The 19030-nt window shown below is 36.3% G+C and overlaps 1 protein-coding gene across 1 annotated transcript in view; it reads left to right on the top strand.

The window, feature by feature from the left end:
* Positions 1 to 19030, top strand: part of LOC150096820 (F-box only protein 31-like) — a 133860-nt gene that overhangs the window by 77267 nt on the left and 37563 nt on the right. The window contains exon 6 of the mRNA XM_090407802.1: positions 13452 to 13561. Coding sequence (XP_090263928.1) covers positions 13452 to 13561 — 110 coding nt within the window. The remainder of the gene's footprint in view (positions 1 to 13451; positions 13562 to 19030) is intronic.

The following is a 19030-nucleotide window of genomic DNA, read 5'->3' as shown; positions in this document are numbered from 1 at the left end:
AAATCATAATACCAATTCTATGCCTATCACACAAGAATGAAAAATGGTTATCAACAGAAATATTTCAATTTTTATTATTTTTTTAATGTAATGTTTCCTTTGGAATCACTTATTAGATAACATCTAGATGACTGAAAGGGGAACTGTATATCTGTATATAAGGAATGTGGAGAGAAATGATCATGACTTCTGATCCAACATCCAGTACTTACCCCAATTATTAGCATTCACCTGTATATTGAAAGAACAAAGATGGGGTAGTAATTTAGGACTTAATATGATTAAATTACATGCTGTATTAGCTTAAATAACAAAAACATGATAATACATGATCATGTTGTACCATCTTTTTTTTTCCCTTCATAAACAAGCCCCTTATTGTTTTCATTAAGGAAGTGGACAGTGAAAAGTCAGCTATTGGAACAAATTCACCCTCATCAGAACTGAATATATGTATCATCAATTTGAAAAGAATAATCAAGTTTTCACCAAATTATTCTGTTTGAAATGATCCCAGTATTGACAGCTTATATTTCAATCTTCTGAGGCACATTTGACTGCATCAAATCTACTTAACCTCGATCTTCTTGAAGATTATTTTCCTGGCATCAGATGTCTGTTTTTGCTAACCTTTTCTCTCCTATTCTATTAAAGTGACCATACCATCTTGGATTGGCTCTGTGCTATGAATGCTAACGATGTCAAGTTCAAATTCCTTCTTAATATCTCATTGTTCATATGATTCTGCAATTGATGTCATATGGTCACTGCTAATTTTCTCAATGTTTATTGCATTAATATCCAATCATTAATCAACTGTTTTGTTTCTAAGCCAATTCTCAGATCCATTAGTTAAAATTGGTTTGAACAATGCTTTATATAATGCTAGTTTAGTGTTTTGGCCAGTTTCTTTCTTATTCATATATAAATTTATTCAGTTGGCTCTTCACCATATCAGCTTTGTTTATTCAGTTGTCTATTTCCATATTTAATTTCCTATCTTTACTAAAAATAGTGCCTGAATAACTGAAATGGTTTACTTGTTTTCCTTTGAAAATGCACTCAATTTTTTCCATCTTTCTGCCTATTTTTGTAGTTTGTCTTTTTTTTATTTGTGATTTTTTATAGTAGTTGATTCGGTTCAGTTAGGAACCTGAATACTTGTAGTGGTTTTATTTAGCAGTATGTCCACTTCATAATGTGATCCATAGAGATGAGGATGATAATAAGGATGGAGTAGTTCATTCTTGTGTTACACCTGATTTTATTTGAAGTACAAGAACATCAAACCATGTTCTTGTACTGCATTCTAACTGCTGACTTACAGTTCAAATATAGACTATGTATAGCTCAATATAATGTCTCTCGTTTATATCATGTACATGTAATATATCATGTAATTGTAGCATTTGAACAGCTTTTCTCTTGGTACCTTATCAAATGGCTTTTCCAGATCATAAATGCAGACATTTTGTTCTCATGATTTTTTAACTATTTGTCTTAAAGGGAAAATGATCCCTAGAACCTTTTATTTGGCTTGAAATTGGCTTGTTTCTCAAGTTACCTTTCTACGATTTTTCTTAAATTCTTCTCAAGTATACTTGTGTAAATCTTACCTAACACTCAAGGAATTCCTCTGTAATTTCATATTCAGTTTATTTTCCCTTTTTTATCATCATTAATTTGCTGATATGTACCCTCAAGGAGTCATCAGACTGCTATGATTGCACTACATTATTATTCATTTCCTATCAACAGTTTTCCTCCAAATCAAATTATTACTTATCTGCACTCCAATATCATCATGTCTAACATTTTCTGCTTCTAAGGTAATTTTGACTGAATTAATCCACCTAGACCTTGGTCTTCTGAATTATGCAGTGTAGTCACTGCAAAACTTTTATACTTTCATATTTAAGCATTTCTGGTTGAATATCATCTCTTTCAGCTGTTTTTCCACATTTCAAGTTTTCGATGACATTTGCTACCTCTCAAGTATTGATATGTACTCTTGTTTGCATTCCTCTTGAAAATGTTCTACTACTATTCTGTTACTGCTTGTTTCGTTTGGTCTTTCCATTATTCCAGATATTTTAGGATATATCTTCAGTTTTCATGCGACTATTATCATCTTTGATTCATTTTACAGCACTCTTTCCCGTATTTCTAAGTTTTCACTAGCCTGCAGAACATTTTGCCACCTTCCTGATAATTATTTTCAGTTTGTCGCTGGAACTCCAGGTTTTGGTTCTTGTTTTTAAACTGTTTCATTTTTAATTCAATAATGTTTGCATACTTGAGTCTACAGTCCTTTTTTATAGATGGGTAATATGAGATCTTTGCTCTAATCAAATTGGACCTTCTGAATTAGACAGTGTAGCCAGAGCTGGTAAACTAGACATGCTATTGCATGGTGGCCTCATATGATAAGGGTGAGTCTGTCTCAGTATAAATAACTTATTCAGATAAAATTCATTATTATTGCTCAGATAAAACTTAGATAAAAGATTATTATTACTCAGATAAAACCACAGCAATCTTACATCTGGTAGTGAGTGTAGCTGCTGTGAAACTTTTATACCTTTATATTTCAGCTTTGGTCAAATATCATTAGCTAACTTTCCATGTTTTAGGTTTCTGATGACTTTTTTTTTCTACTTTAAGTATTGATATATATTCCTGATTACCTTCTTCTTGAATATCTTCTAGATGTTCTGTTGCTGCTTATTTCAATTAATAATTCTTTAAAATTAATAATTACTTCAGATGTTCAAAACCCATGTGTTCAGTTTTTTTATGTACCTTTATAATTATCAAAAGAGAACTCCAGGAAGTCGGGAACTCATTGAGGGAGGCCATACTATTCACATCAGCTGTCATACCTGTTCTTGAATTTATTCACGCTACTTGCACACACACAATTTATTCAACTGCAATTTTCATTCCAGTCAGCATAAACAAGCTGAGAGAAAAATCCGGCCCTAACCCCTTTCATGATAGCATTCATTCTCAAATTCCATGGATGCCCTCATGTCTTTTCCCCACCCTCCATAAAATGAAAAATTCCATCTATTGAAATTCTGTATAACCCTTTCCAAAGTTTGTAAGTCTCAATCATATCACCTCTCTTTCTCCTGTTTGCTAGTGTTTGCAGCCTACAAATTCTCAATCTGTCTTCATAGTCAGTATTCCACTATACTGATATTATTTTTGACATTCTCTTTTGCACTCTCTCCATTGTATCAGAATCCCCACGGAAACCAGGAGACCAGACCTGCACACAATAGTTCATATGAGGTCTAACAAGGCCTTGTAAAGAGACAAAATGACTTCCTTATCTTCACATGACAGGGTTCCTTTCAGCATTGCCATTAAATTCTGAGTTGCATTTATAATATTTGCTATATGACCCTTGAACTTCAATTTCCTGTCTTCTATAACTCCAAGATCCCTATCCTGATCAGTTTCTTCAAGCATAATCCCACCAATATAATATGATATTGGATATCTAATCACACCAAAATGCATGATCTTACATTTATCAACATTGAAATGACAGCCGTTTTCACATGCCAACAATTCCAGCTTAATTCAATTCATTCTGCAAATACTGCATATCAGCAGACACTCCTGATTATCCTACCTATCTTTGCATCATCAGCAAATAGCTGTATATATCACATGTCAAATTCTTTCCAATGTCATTAATGTACAGATTAAGTAACAATGGACCAAAGACTGATCTTTAAGGTACACCACTGGTTCACCCCTCCCCCCAATATACGACTTTTTGATATCTGTCAGTCAGCCATCCTCTTATTCATGCCAATTGTTTACAACCCAATCCCATATTCTCCAATTTATGCAAGTCTTCCATGCTGTATTTTGTCAAAAGCCTTGGCAAAATCAAGGAGCATCAGTGTATCTATTTCCCCTTGTCTAACTCAGTGTAACATTATTATAGGATGTAAGCAAGTTGCTAAGACATGACCTTCCTTTAGTAAACCCATGCTGTTTGTTGCAAAGTGTAGATTCACTATCAACCCATTTCTGAATGTAAGTCCTAACCAACTTTTCCAGAACTTCACCACCACTCCTGAGATACTGATTGGTCGATAGTTGGATATGTCAGTCTTTGCACTATCTTATGCAATAGGGTTACTATACATTGTTTCCACTCCTGTGGAATCTTCCCCTCTTCTGATATTCAAATTATATAGCCTTGTCAAGAGAATAGCAAGTTCAGCTGAACACTCTTTTAGCACCTGTGCTGATAACCCCTTCAGTCCCTATTGCTGAATTCTTATTCAGTTTGTACAACAGCTCTGGTACTTCCTCCATATACACACGTCTCCTCATCCAGTGAAGATGTAGGGATAAGTTCAATGTTGCATATACCAGGTTGATACCATCTGCATTCATATGAGTTATTCTTTCAAATTCATTCTTTCTTTTACTTGCAGCATAGCGATAGAATTCTTTTGGGTTGTTTTTAACTTGCAAATTGAGTTTCTTTTCATTTCATACTCAGACTAAGCTTTCTGCACAACATTTGTGACTCTTCTGGCCTGCTGCTTATAATTATCATAACTGACATCATCTTTATGCACATGGTATTCCTTCCACATCGTCTTTTTCTTACAAATCTCTTACTTAATTAGATTGCACATCCATTTCACTCTTACTCTATTTATTCTTTGAACATTAGGGACATAGTCTGATATCACATTATTTAAGTATTTTTTAAACACTTCCCATGTGCTGTCGTTATCCTTTCCATCCAATAACTGATACCATGGTACAGAACCCAGCATACCCCTCAGTTTGTCATAATTTCCTGCTTTGTAGTTCAGCATGTACCCTTTCCTGAATGGAGCATTCGTAAACTTATTCACTTCCCAAGTGAGTACCACATGGTCATTGTCACCAGCTGGAGGCATAATAGATAGATCTTTAACTGAAACCTCCTCTGACTGTAATCAGGTGTAACCACTCTTTGAGCATGAGTTCCTTCTGTCACATGCTGCTTGAGAAAGTTGTCTTCCAACAGCCCAACAAATTCAGTTTCATTCTTCTCATGCAATTTCATAGCTATCCAATCAATGTTTGAATAATTAGAGTCTCCCATTGTATTTATTTGTTGATGCATTTCTTCACTAGGTCTGTAACAACACCTCACTATGTATTTAATCTTGTTAGATTCCACCTCACATCAAAGAGATTCCAACTCACTCACATGAAAAACTGTTACTGGCATTGTCATAGATCTCAACTGAATTGAAGTCATTGATATTGTTATCAGGTGACTTGAATGCATGTCCTCCTCCTCTGCCATCCTGTCTTTTCTTCCTAAAAATACTGTACCCTTTGCACTCAATACCTGTTAGTACATCTGCTTCTGATAAGCAAGTCTCACTAATGCCTAAAATATGAGGTCCAAATATATTAACCAAAGCAACAAACTCTACTCCTAGCATTTGTGTACGAACAATAAATTACCTGCATGACACAGACAACTTGTAGATCTCTGTTCTTATCTACTTCATTACTTATGTACACAGTTACACATGCTAGATAGGTCTGAACTGGACAAACACAGAATTGTTCTCTCTTCATAATCATTTCCATAATAATAACCATTCCCATCATTAATACACTTACCTAACTTTGTCGCTCTTACACACAGATTCTCATGATTTATCTCATCAGAATTCGCTGATGAGATAAATCATGGTCATGCCAAACATGTCATGTTTGGCATGACCTAACAGAGAAGAGAGTCAGGTTTCCCTGACTCTCTTCTCTGTTAGGTCATTCCAAACGCATTCAATTGTAGGCCGTCCCTCTTATACAAATCCCATCTTCCCTCAAAATCACATCCATTCCTTCTACACACCCCACACATTGAATCATTTTCTGTCATGGCCCTTCTTTAATTTATTTCATCATATCTAGGTAATATACTAATGATTTTTCTTTCTCGCTCTTCGGATAACCATAGAACGTTTTCATCAGATAATTGTAGAATATTGTATTCAAGATAGTGGACAGGAAAAGGAAGGAGTTATTATAGTATTCAACATATTTTAAATTTGTTTTTTTAATTACTTTAATTTACTTTTTTAATCAGTTTTAATTTATAACACAAGAATAATAATAATGAAAAAAAAAATTGCTATTTTTCTAATGTTATACCCAGTATCTTTGGAGCACAAGAATAATAACTACTATTTATTTATTTACTGATATTTCACTAGTGTCATACCCAGCATCTTCAGACCAAAAAAATAGTTTGTCACCATATGCAAATGGCAACAATTAGTTAACAGTTTAAATTTATCATCATCATCATCAAATTCCTGACACGTACCCTGAAGGGGTATACAGGATATGATAGTACTACATGAAAAATTTACATCATTACTAACTTCCTATCTACAATTTTCCTCTAGATCAGTCTGTTACTTGTCAAGACTCCAATATTATCAGATCTTATATTTCTATCGTCTAAGGCACTTTGTAAGGTATCAATCCATCTATATCTTGGTCTTCCTCTGGGTCATTTTCCTGCCAACCTGGCAGAGAACACTTGTTTTGCTAATCTTTCCTCACCAATTCCTGGATGCTGACAATGTCAAGTTCTTTCCTAATATCCTCGTTTTTAATACGATATTGCCATTGATGCCATCTGTTCATGCCTCTTATCTTTCTCATGATTCTCATATCTGTGGTCTCTAGTCTTTGGTCAAGTGTTTTATTTCTGACCCAGCTCTCAGATCCATAAGTTAAAACTGGTTTGAACACTATCTTGTATACAACTAATTTAGTGTTCAGACTAATTTCTCTCTCATTCCACATGAATTTATTCAATTGACTTCCTACCATACCAGCTTTATTGATTCTGTTGTCAATTTCCATATTTACTAAAAATTTACCATCTTCACTAAAAATCGTGCCTAAGTAGCTGAAATGTTTTACTTGTTCCACAGGTTCTGCATTCAAAACACAGTTGATATTTTCAATGATTCTACCTATTTTCATTGTCTTTGTCTTGTTATTGCTGACCTTCATACCATATCTATTACAACAGTTATTCAATTTAGTCAGGGAATCTTGCAAATTTGTAGCAGATTTATTTAGAAGTATAACATCATCTGCATAAAGCAAAGAGATGACATTAACATCTCCAATTCTGATATCATGTTTAATACCACTTTCCTTCATAATGTGATCCATATAGATAATGAATAACAGGGGGGGGATAATGTACATCCTTGTCTCACACTAGATTTAACATTAAACCATCTTCCTATACTTCCTTCAATTCTAACTGCTGACTTGCAACTCAAATAAAGACTAAGTATTGCTTGATATAATGCCCCATTGACACCATATAACTGTAGCATATTGAATAGCTCCTCTCTTGGCACCTTGTCATATGCCTTTTCCAGATCGATAAAACTTAAATACAAATCTTTGTTATATTCCCATGCTTTCTCAATGATTTGTCATAAAGTGAAGATCTGATCCTTACAGCCTCTATTTGGCCTAAATCCAGCTTGTTCTTCCACAATTCTTCTCAACCGTTTCTCAAGTATACCGGCATAGATCTTGCCTGGAACACTCAGTAGGGATATACCTCTGTAATTCTCACATTCAGTTTTATTTCCCTTCTTATATATGGGTACTATTAGAGCTCTACTCCAATCATCAGGAATTCGTCCCTCTGTCCAGGCCTTTTTGAACTATGCAGTGCAGTCACTGTAAGACTTTTATACCACCATACTTCAGCATTTCTGGTCGAATATCATCTACTCCTGCTGCCTTTCCACATTTTTATCATCTCTAACTCCTTTTACAGTACTCTTTCCTCCATTTCTAAGCCGCTTCAACAACCTCCAGAATATCTTATCACCTTCTTGATATTTATTTTCTATGTTCTTGCCAAAGTCCTCCCATGACTTTTGTTTAGCTAGTTTTACACAGTGTTTCACTTTCTTACATTTGTCTCTGTATTCTCCAAGAGCATAAGCTGACTTATTTGCCAGGAACTTTTGATATGCTTTCTTCTTTTCCTTCACTGCGTCTTTAACTTCCTGTGTCCACCATGGAGTTCTGATTTTTCTATCCTTGCAGACAACCTCGCCACATGCCACTCTGGCTGAATCGATCAGGGTTTTCTTCAAAGTTTCCCACTGCATCTTCAAAGTTTGGTTCTTGTTCTCAAACTCTTTCATTTTTTCCTTCAGTAATCTTTGTCTATTTTAGTCTACAGTTCACATCTGAGAGCTGCTCAACTTTTATTTGCTTTAAAACTTTCTTACATGTCATTTCAATATGAAATTCAATTTTATTCTGCTCAAGACTAAATAGTAATCAAATCCTCTGTACACTCTGGTGTCCTGCACCAGAGAAAACATCATAATCAACAATAACATAGAATAAGACTTTTCTTATTCCTTGCCTCTTCTCTCTATGTGAATTTGTGCACATTTTTATGTTGGAATATGGTGTTAATAATAACCAGTCCATGTCCTGAGCAGAAATCCAACCGGTATTTGCCATTATTATTAGCTTTGCTCTTTTCTCCAAATTTTCCCAAAACATTTTTGTATGTCTGACAATCACTTCCTACTCTGCTATTTAGATCCCCAACAAGGACCAACTTTTCCTATTTCATTGTGTCAGTAGTTTTCTCTAGAACCTAAAAAAATTCCTCCACTTCTACCTTAGTAGAGCCTTCTGTGGGACCATAGGCACAAATAAGTCTCTTTGTCCAGTTCCCCATTCTAATATTTACCCACATCACTCTACTTGAGACTGCCTGGCATTCAAGAAGATTAGCCTCATATTTAATGTTGAATATTATGGCTATTCCTTCTTTTCCTTGATTGTCATTGTCTGAATATAACATTTTGTATTTATTGCTCAGAAAGATCTCGCCAGTTTTTGTCTTTTTTGTTTCAGTCACCCGTATTATGTCGATCTGGTACTTATCTAATTCCTCTGCTAGCTCCATTTCTTTGCCATTCAGGCTTTTTGTGTTGATTGTACCGATCTTTAACTCTAATGATGTTGAGTTGCGGTGTTCTTTCAGATTTGTCTTTTTAATTTGTTTACATTTATAATGGACAATATAAGAAACTAAAATCCTAACTGGTGCCATCTATTGTTGAATAAAAAAAGAGGTAACACATTAATTTGATCTTAAAATGACTATTGCCCCAGATTTTTAGTAAACTTATAGAACCATACTTGTTAGGTTTGGGGAATATTTTAAAACTACTGCTGATTTCAAAAACAGTAGCACTTTTGTTTTTCTCTGTTTGATTCTGTGTGAAGAGGTACCAAGGCATGGTCTGTTAGTCCCCATCTGCTATAACAATGATGCCTAATGAATTTTTTTTGTTCCCCGAGGCAGATGTCAACAGTTCTTCCTGCATGTCCAAAATAAGCCAGGTCACAAGTACAATAGATGGCGCCAATTGGGACTTTTCCTTGTGTTGCCCGTTACTATTCTAAACTGGTCCCACAATTAACTAATTGCTGCTGTTCACATATTATGACAAAAAAAACTGTCACAGTATGTAAACAGCAACAAATCTATTGCACTTGTGACCTGGTTTGTTATGGACAGACAGGAAGAACTGTTGACATCTGTCTTAGGGAACAAAAAATTCATTCAGCATCATTATAGCAGGTTGGGACTAGCAGACCATGCCTTGGTATCTCTTCATACGGAATCAAATGGAGAGAAAAACCAAAGTGGTGCTACACAGAAGTCACTGTAAGTCAGAGAGAGAGAGAGGGAGGCTGTTTTTGGAATCAGCAGTAGTTTTAAAATATTCCCCAAACCTCAATGTATGGTTCTATAAGTTTACTAAAAATCTGGGTGATAGTGAATAAAGAAAGAGTTAACACACATTCATTTGATCTTAAAATGACTATCGCCCAGATTTTTAGTAAACTTATAGAAAACCATACGTTGAGATTTGGGGAATATTTTAAAACTTCTGGCAAATGTCAACCAGTTAGGACTTTAGTTTCTTATATTGTCCATTACAAATTTAAACTGTAAACTAATTGTTGTCAAAATAATAGTAAGAACGTCGTTGCTGTTTAGGTTTGGTCTGTGTAGTAGGGCTTCAGAACTTTCTTTGTATAAACGTTCATGTTTATACGACGTTCTTACTATTCCTAAAGTATGGGAAATTATCATACAAAATTGTGTTAAATAATTAACTTTTTTTTTTTTTTTTCTTGTACTACTTTAGCACGTTATGCACGTTTCATGAGATTCTATTGTAATCATGCGCCCTAACTGTATGTTATTCCTATATTTGTTTAAATACTGTACTGATGATGTCCTAAGATACTTAGGATGAAATATTTACAATTAAATAATTTTCACTGTGGTTTATACGTGTGTTTCTTCTAATTATGAACGCACCACAGGTTTCGTTATTTAAAAAAAAAAAAAAAAATGCTGTTGACTTTTCTAGACTTTGTGTGTGTGGCATAAGACTATTCAGTAAATTGCCTTCCTTTATCTTACTTGCCATCCTTTGTACTTGGATAGCTAGCTCACTACCTATCATGGCAGATGGCTTCCCCTCTTTGAGTTTCTCCACCAATGCAGGAGTACCTCAGTTTTATTGCCTACCCTCGTTCTCCTATATATAAGTGGCCTACTACCCACACTAATTCTATCCACAGCGTTGTTAATGATATTACACTCCATTCATCCTACTCATTTGATAAATCAGCAGCTCAGACATCCTACACTTCAACATTATCTGCAACTAGTGCTTTAAACAGTGATCTCCATACCATCATTCGGTACTACCAAAGTGCAATCACATCTTCTTATAAATGGGACTCAACTTACCTTTCCTTATGCTTTTAATACACAAATCTCCAGTCAAGATTAGAGCCCTCTCCTTGGGCTGATTTACCTTCAGCCTCTCCTGGCATAAACCCATCTCATCAATAGCTTCCTCAGTAGCTAAAAAAACTAGGCATTCTTTTCGGCTGATGCTACTTTTTACAACACATTGCTTTGTTATTGTTTTTATGCTTACAAAATAGCTTAGCAATGATAAAAATTATCAAGAAAATACTCCTCCCAATTCTTACAAAGAGTATAGTAAAAGAGAATTAGAAACCTGGAAGCATTCATAAATATTGTAAAAGGGATCTTTCGATATCAGGAAGTAGGGTGTCACAGAAGATTCAGTTCTTTCATTCTCACCTGGACTTCTTTCCTAAAAACTTTTGTCATGTCAATTTATGGCTGTATATATGAGAAAGAGAAAAAACTTCAGTTTTGTAGGTTAAAAATCTTAGTGACAAGATGAGTGAGGAAACCTGATTAAAGATTATAAAATTCTATCAAAAGGATTAAATAAATTGAATTGTTACATTTTTGTGGAATTATGTACCACAGGAGATTTTTCAGCTAATGAAGGAGTGCTGCAGATTAAACATAAGGAAGCACAGCACACTATTTTAGTGAGAAAGTAGCTAGTTATTGGAATGAACTTACAGGAATTACTATAGGATTTGGATACCTTAAATTCAAGAATGCTTTAGATGTGTATTTGGGTATTTTCATCTCATACCCAATCATTATTTCAAATGTTTGGCATATTATACTATCAGGTGAATTTTTCCCAAATTGTTTTGATATTGATCTCTTTCTCTCCTGTTTTCCAAGTTTGTGTAAACAAATTTCTAATGACATCATTAGAATAATTTTTTAACTAAAATTTTCCACTGCTGAGGAATTGGCAGGATGAAAACATTACAAGTATGCCATTCAAAGCAGATTGTTAGTACAATCGAGTCATGTACAGGCTTTTCCCCTCCATCTTAAAGTATAATTGAATGACAAAAAGTTTCTGGATGGATCCATGGAATACTATTACAAGGTGGTATCAAAAGGTTTTGAGATTAGCTCTGTTTATGAAAAATTACTTTATCTATGTTTACACACTATCACCTTCAAAATAGTCCTCTTGCATAGCAATACAGCGCTCCCAACTTTCCTGCCACTTCTGGAATGTGTCCTGGAAGTCTTCTTTTCAAAGCATGTCAAGCACCTTCTGCAATTCAAGCTGAATCTCTGCAGTGGTGTCAAAACGACAACCTTTGAGCTGGATCTTCATCTTCGGGAAGAGGGCGAAGTCTGTAGGAGTCGAATCTGGCAAGTAGGGTGGGTACAGAAGTCAGATCATGTTGTTTCTAGCGAGAAACTCGTGTGAGGAGAGCTTGGTGACAGGGTGCATTGTCGTCGTGGAGCATCCAGTTTTCGCACGCCACAGATCCGGTCGCTTTCACCAATGTCCTCCCTCAAACGCCTTAAAATCTGGTAGTAGAACTCGCTATTGACGGTCTGGCCCCAGAGGTCAAATTGTCGATGCACAATGTCGAAAAAGACTATGCGCATGCACTTGGTCGACCTGTGGACCTGCCTCACCTTTTTTGGTCATGGAGATGATGGGCTCTTCCACTGTGAAGACTGTTGCTTCATCTCAGGGTTGTACCCATACACCCAAGTTTCATCACCGGTAATGATCCTCAACATGAAGAATGGAGTTCTTGGCAGACTTCGATGCGGTGTTCCTTCTACTCCTGGGGACGAACTTGGCAGCAACACGGCATATGTTCAAATCACACGTGAGGATTGCCTGGACTGTTCTGTATGGCACACCGACAATGGCAGCGATGTTGTGGAGTATTCTCCGAGTTGGAGTATTCGGCACAAGTTGCCGAATGGTTTCAATATTTTCAGGGGGGTTGAGCTCCTTGAAAGTCTTCCTGATCTCTTGTCGTCTTCCAGTGATGTTCTTCCGCTCTTGAAGCGCACATGAGCCACTCAAACACCTCGAATGACTCATTGCAGCATCACCGTAAACTTGCCGAATCATGTCAAACATCTCTGACAGATTTGCCCAATTTCACGTTCACTCTTTGTTCTAACTTGCTGTCCATAATGAAATCGCAGACATGGTAACGCACGTGGTCAGAATAGCACCAGTTGCACAGCTCCATTGACCTTGTGCTGCCATCTGTTGGCGTGTTACAAAACTAGTCTTGAAACTTTTTGATACCACCTCGTATTATTATGTGACACCTCCAGGGAGTCCAAAGACTCATCGAGGGAGGGCACCTACTCTGCAATCCTGTTGCCACCACTCAATCCATCAACTACAGCAGCATCTGCCACCCACCACCACTAGTATTTATTTCCACAGACAATCGCAAATATCCATACCCACAGCAGGATTTGAACATGCAGTCTTTTGGCTGCAGAGCGGATATGCTAACCTCTTGCCAACCAGGCCAGCTATTCTTAAAGCAGAACAGTGTACAAAATTACCTTTAGTTAAATATTTAAGTAGTTTAAAAAAATAAATAAAATGATGTTTTATTTCACCTTCATTTTTCAGGGACTAATGGAATGGTTATTAGAAGAATCAGCACATCCACTTGATCTTCAGTTATTTCCTCATAGTCAAGAATTATTGCTCATGAAGTACCTCATATTGCATCAATACAAGTAAGAAAGAGAAATTGTCATTCCATTATTAATAAATATGATATGGAGCTATTATTTAAATCATTGTATAGTGTGAAAAGAAATATTTTGAGACTCTGAAGTGTTTATCATGTAGCAGAATGCTGTTCTGCTACATGATAAACATAAGCCATTTATATAATATTTGTGTACCTAAGACTTTCATTGTATTGAATATTTGCACTGTATGTAAGAGGTATCTTTAAAATGCATACATATCTTGTGAGCAGCATACAACTTTCTGTTGTATGCTGCTCACAAGATGGATAAATCATCCTGTACACTACTGATCAATCATTAGTGGAGTGGAGAAATGATTTGAAAGTGTCTATGGAGCATTTTCTTTGCTGTTCTAAAGCGTTTATTGCTTTCACTTTAAACAAGTAAATGAACACCATGAAAATGTGTTCATTGTGGCATATTGTGTGTGTGTGTGTGTGTGTGTGTGTGTGTGTGTGTGTGTGTGTGTGTGTGTGTGTGTGTGTGTAGAGTGGAATTATCGTAGTGGAAGGATAAATAACTTTTTCGTATTTTATTTAAGAATATTCAGTTAACTTATGGTAGTTGTTGTTTTAAACAGGTGTGGGATTGACTGAGTTTGTAAGTGAACGCTGTATTTTTTGTTTAAAAACAATATTGTCAGCATAGCACTAATGTGTGCATGAACAATGTTGGCAAAGACCACATTGTAGGGTTATTTGATTTTGTGGAATTTTATTCAGTGCAGTGTGTGAAATGTATTCATTGAGAAAATTAAAGGATATGTGGAAGGAAATTGAAACTTGAGAGAGAGAGAGAGAGTGTTTCAAAAGTGAGTGTCTGTTAGGTGACAAGAATGCAAATATTAGTAGAGTGGACAGTGCTGATGGTAGGATGGAAAATGTTATTAATGTCGAATGTGCAGTCATGGAAATAGAGGAGAACGAAATGGACATTAATAAAGAAATTGCACACTTGAACATTATTCTTCATAGGACAAAGTGTGAAATTGAAAAATTGCAGAAGCAGCGAAAGGTAAGTGGGGGCTGAAAAGAGAAAGAAGCAGGTGGTCTGTAGGAATAATGAAGACCTACTGAACAAACTAGAAAAACAACTTAAGGAGAAAATTATGTATGGAGACTCCAATGATCAGGGGAGTACTTAATGAAAGGGTGACAAAATCTTGTTTTACAGTTGCAAAAATTCATGATATTAGTCACACCATCCCGACAAAAAGGTAAGTTGAAGGAAATTATTGTCTTTGTTGGTACAATTTGAGAGGTGAGAAGTCTGTGATGGAGGATGTACAGGAGTTATAAGCGGCAAAACTGACGAGCGAAAAGGTGAAGATGTCTCCTTCCACGCTATCATAGAGGTGAAATGAGGAGGATATTGATAGCCATTGAGTCCATACATAGATTGTGCAGAAGGAATGATGTAGGATCTGTGGTCTGTGTTTGATGGAAAGAAGGATTTGTACAATGCTGATGGACTGCATCTTAAATGATTTTGGTGTTAGATATCCAGAGAGAGAGAGAGCTTTGTTCACCTAGCATGCTGAAGCACAAATTTAGGGAAACTTAAGCAGTTAGGGTGGAAGCAAGTGAGTTTGTGTGATTAAGGCACCCATGAAGTGTGTGAGTGTTCTGAGAATGACTAAGTGAGGAATCTAGTCTCTCAAGCAAAAATATTGAATAGTGTAGTCAATTCAGAAAGTAAAGGTAGGTGGGGGGCCTAAGAGGATGCTGCAGTTTCTATATACTAATGCCATAAGTATCAGGAACAAGAGAGAGTTTTCAGCATTGGTTAGTGCAACCTTGCCAAAAATTATAGTCATTAGTGAGACTTGGCTAACAGCAGATGATGTAGTTACATGGATCGATTGTGAAGTGTTTAGTATTTTCAGAGAAGATAGAATGGGGGAGGGATACTGCTGATGATAGCAAATGAATTGCAGCCAAAAAGAATAGGAGATAGGTGAGAGGTTGGCTGTTCATTTGAAGCAGTCTGGTGTGAGATTAAGGCCAGTAAGACAAAATATACAGTTGGTTGTTGCTATAGGCCAAGGAGTTCCACAGATGATCTGGAAGAAATGCATTGCTAAATTGCAATGCAACTCGACTTGTACGGTGAGTGCAGGTAGAGTGATTATTATGGGGAACTTCGACTGTCATGGTATAGATTGGAAGGAAGAAAGATCACATGGCAGGAAGTAAATAGAATTTATACACCTACTAAGAGATGATTATTTAATGCAGCATGTGATGGAGGGGACTAGGGGCAGGAGAGTATTGGACCTGGTCATAGTATCAGAAGAGCTATCCATAACCAAGGTGACCAGCATGGCAAGGAAGACAAAATCAGATTATGAGAAGAATCTAGCTAAGCAGGCCAAAGGAAATCCCAAAGAGTTATTTCATTATGTGGCAAGTAAGAGGAAGAATTACTATGGAAGATTAACCTTAATGCCTGATGATGGTCATGAGGAAACAGAAGCAGATAAAATAGTTAAATTACTGAGTGACTCAGTAACTCAGACATTTTGCAAGAGTATATCATCCTAGTGAGGTTAGTAGTATAATATACACTATCTACCAATAATTGTCTGGACACCCCTGTTATTTGAAGTTATGGAACATTCCAGGTTTGTTAATAACATAAAAACCAGTGTATGGATAGTAGGAAGCAGTATTTTATCATAACAGTTAAATACAGCTGGTATGGCAACACGACATGAACTCAGTGACTTTGGGAGAGGCGTCATCATGGGCTGTCACATTGGTCTAAAATCAACAGTTGGCAATGTGATAAACAAATAGAGACATTCTGGCATCACTAGTGCATGGCTGCCAAAAATGACTGACAAGGACAGGAGAGTGTTAAAATGGGTGGCACACAAAAACAGGTGTTCTGGAACTCGGAGTTCTAGAGCACCAGTAACACCATGGTGATATGAAAAGAACTCCATTTACTGGGTTTCCGTGAAGGCAGCTTCATGGAACGATGTTCAACCTTGATATTCTGAATAAGCAGGTTCTGCCTACACCGTGGAGTTTTTATAGAACAGACCTGTGTTACTATCAAGACAATAATGCCCCATGCCACAAAGCTGCAGCTGTTATGGAATGGTATGAAGAGAAGGGTGTTAAATGACTGCCCAGGCCTGTGCAGAGTCCTGACTGTAACTCCATTGAACATCTGTGGGATGAATTGGAGTCCAATTGGTGATTGAAGTCCAGAGCAGCTTGTCCTCAATCTGTCACTGAACTCAGTGCTGCTTTGATGGAGACAAATTCACATGATTTCTGTTGCACATTGATGGAAAGTATCTCTAAAAGGATGCAGGAGGTGGTCAAAGCCAAAGATGGACATACCCGATATTAGGATTCACCTGCTGGTATCAATTGTAAATTTCTAAAGTGTTTGAACAATTATTGGTAGATAGTGTATGTGACAGACACTGATATGGGAACAGAGGTGGATGAATTGGAGGTTCTCGGGATATTGCAGAATCTCGATGTAAATACAGCTGTGGAATTAGATTGGATATCAGCTAGGGTTTTGCGAGAATATGCAAGGGAACTGGCAATGCCTCTAAACTCTTTAAGTCTCAGCTCTGGTTTCCAAAGGAGTTGAAAGAGGACAAAAAAATTCCCTTGCATAAGGGGGAGGTTCTAAGACTGCAGTAGCAAATTATATACCAATTCGTATCTCAAGCGTGGTTGTAAAAGTACTATAAAAATTGCTCAAAAAGAGAATTCAAGAATGGGTAGATAAAAATATGATACTGTATAAGGATCAACATGGTTTTGTAAAGTTTGGTCATGCCTTAGTAATTTACTGACTGTTAATAGAATACAATACTGTTGGATAAAAGAAATGGCTACACATTGATTTCAAAGGCATTTGACAGAATATCACATGGAACTCTGTTATGTAAATTAAAACAAATGGGGATGGAGATGACTGGTTAAGTACATATGAGGGTGGCTGCTAGACAGATATCAAAAAGTGGTATATGGAGGGGAAAGAATCGGGGCAAAAACAAGTGACTAGTGGTGTGCCACAAAGTTCAGTGCTGGGATTATTGCTGTTTTAATTTGTACATAAGTGATTTAGGAAATAACTTGAAAGGCAGTAATCAGTTATTTGCTAATGATGCAAAATTAGGTAAAGTAAAAGTTAAGGCAATGTGCAGAGCTTCAGGACGATTTAAATAGGCTGTCAGTATGGGCAAAAGATAATGGATATCAGTTTAATATGGAGAAATGTCAAGTTATGCATTTTGGGAAAAATAATTACAAGCCATGTATCACATTGATGGCACTGTACTCCAGGAAATAGATGAAGCTAGAAATTTAGGGATGGTGGTAGACAGAGTTAAAATCTAGAGGACATATTGCTAAAGTAGCCCATAAGATTACTTGCCTATTGAGAACACATAGTGAAATTGTTTTCCTCTTTATAAGGCCTTGATATGCCCACACATGGATCACTGTGTTCAAGTCGGGTCCCTTGGGTATCTTGGGGATGAGGAAGAAGTGGAGAGGATTCAGAGGTGAGTGGCCTCTGGATTGCAGAAGTTGGTTGATAAGAGAAGAGGATGTATGATAGAAACATTTAAGTTGCTTGAAGGTTTTATAGGATTGATGCAGGGGGAATGTTTCAGCACTTGACTGGAGGGACCATTACCAGGAGTCATCCTTAGAAGTTGAATAAAAGTGTGGTTAGTAGGGGTGTGAGGACCAGATTTTTTTGTTTGGAGAGTTGTGGATGAGTGGAATGGGTTGCCAGAGTCAGTTGTGAGTGTTTTATCTGTTAATGGGTTCAAGAAGACGTATGACAGATTGTGTGTATAGATTGGGTCTCCTGCAGTGAGTCTTCAGACTCCATGGAAGGGCAATTATCATAATAATAAATTACTTAACTACTATGCAGATCATTCAACATTATCACTGAAACAGTATCAAAAGACATGACATTTCTTTTGATAACTCAATTTTGAGTGCTTTGAGTGATCCCCACCTCACTCAGTCTTTGCTATTGTTAAATGGCATTTCAACAACATAAATAGGAATTTTCTCTTATCATTTACATGATTTGATGTTTGCCTCTTTCCCAAAACTCATTGGTTTGGATATATTGTTGGAGGCTCCTTAATAGAAGATTCATGTGTGCATTAGGGTGCACTTTTTTAAAGAGTCTTACTCTGTGGAGATTAAATAATCTTAAGTGATATTTGCTAGTTCTATCCTATGAGTAAGTAAACACTTTTATCTGAAATTTGATTTTGGGTAGATGTATATTAAAAAAAATATATATATATAATTTCTTTTTCCTTCTTTTTTTTTCCCACAAGGCTATTCTTTTGAGTGTATTCAAAGATTACTTTTTTTTTTTAGGCAGTCTCTCTAATAGTAAACAGAACCTATGAAATAGTAAAATTTAAATATTCACAGACCCACTCTCTTT

Source organism: Typopeltis vanoorti, chromosome 18, assembly GCF_054136105.1.
Source record: "Typopeltis vanoorti isolate ZY-2024b chromosome 18, IOZ_Tvanoo_1.0, whole genome shotgun sequence".
NCBI lineage: Eukaryota > Metazoa > Arthropoda > Arachnida > Uropygi > Thelyphonidae > Typopeltis > Typopeltis vanoorti.
This window is presented reverse-complemented; position numbering and strand designations above follow the sequence as displayed.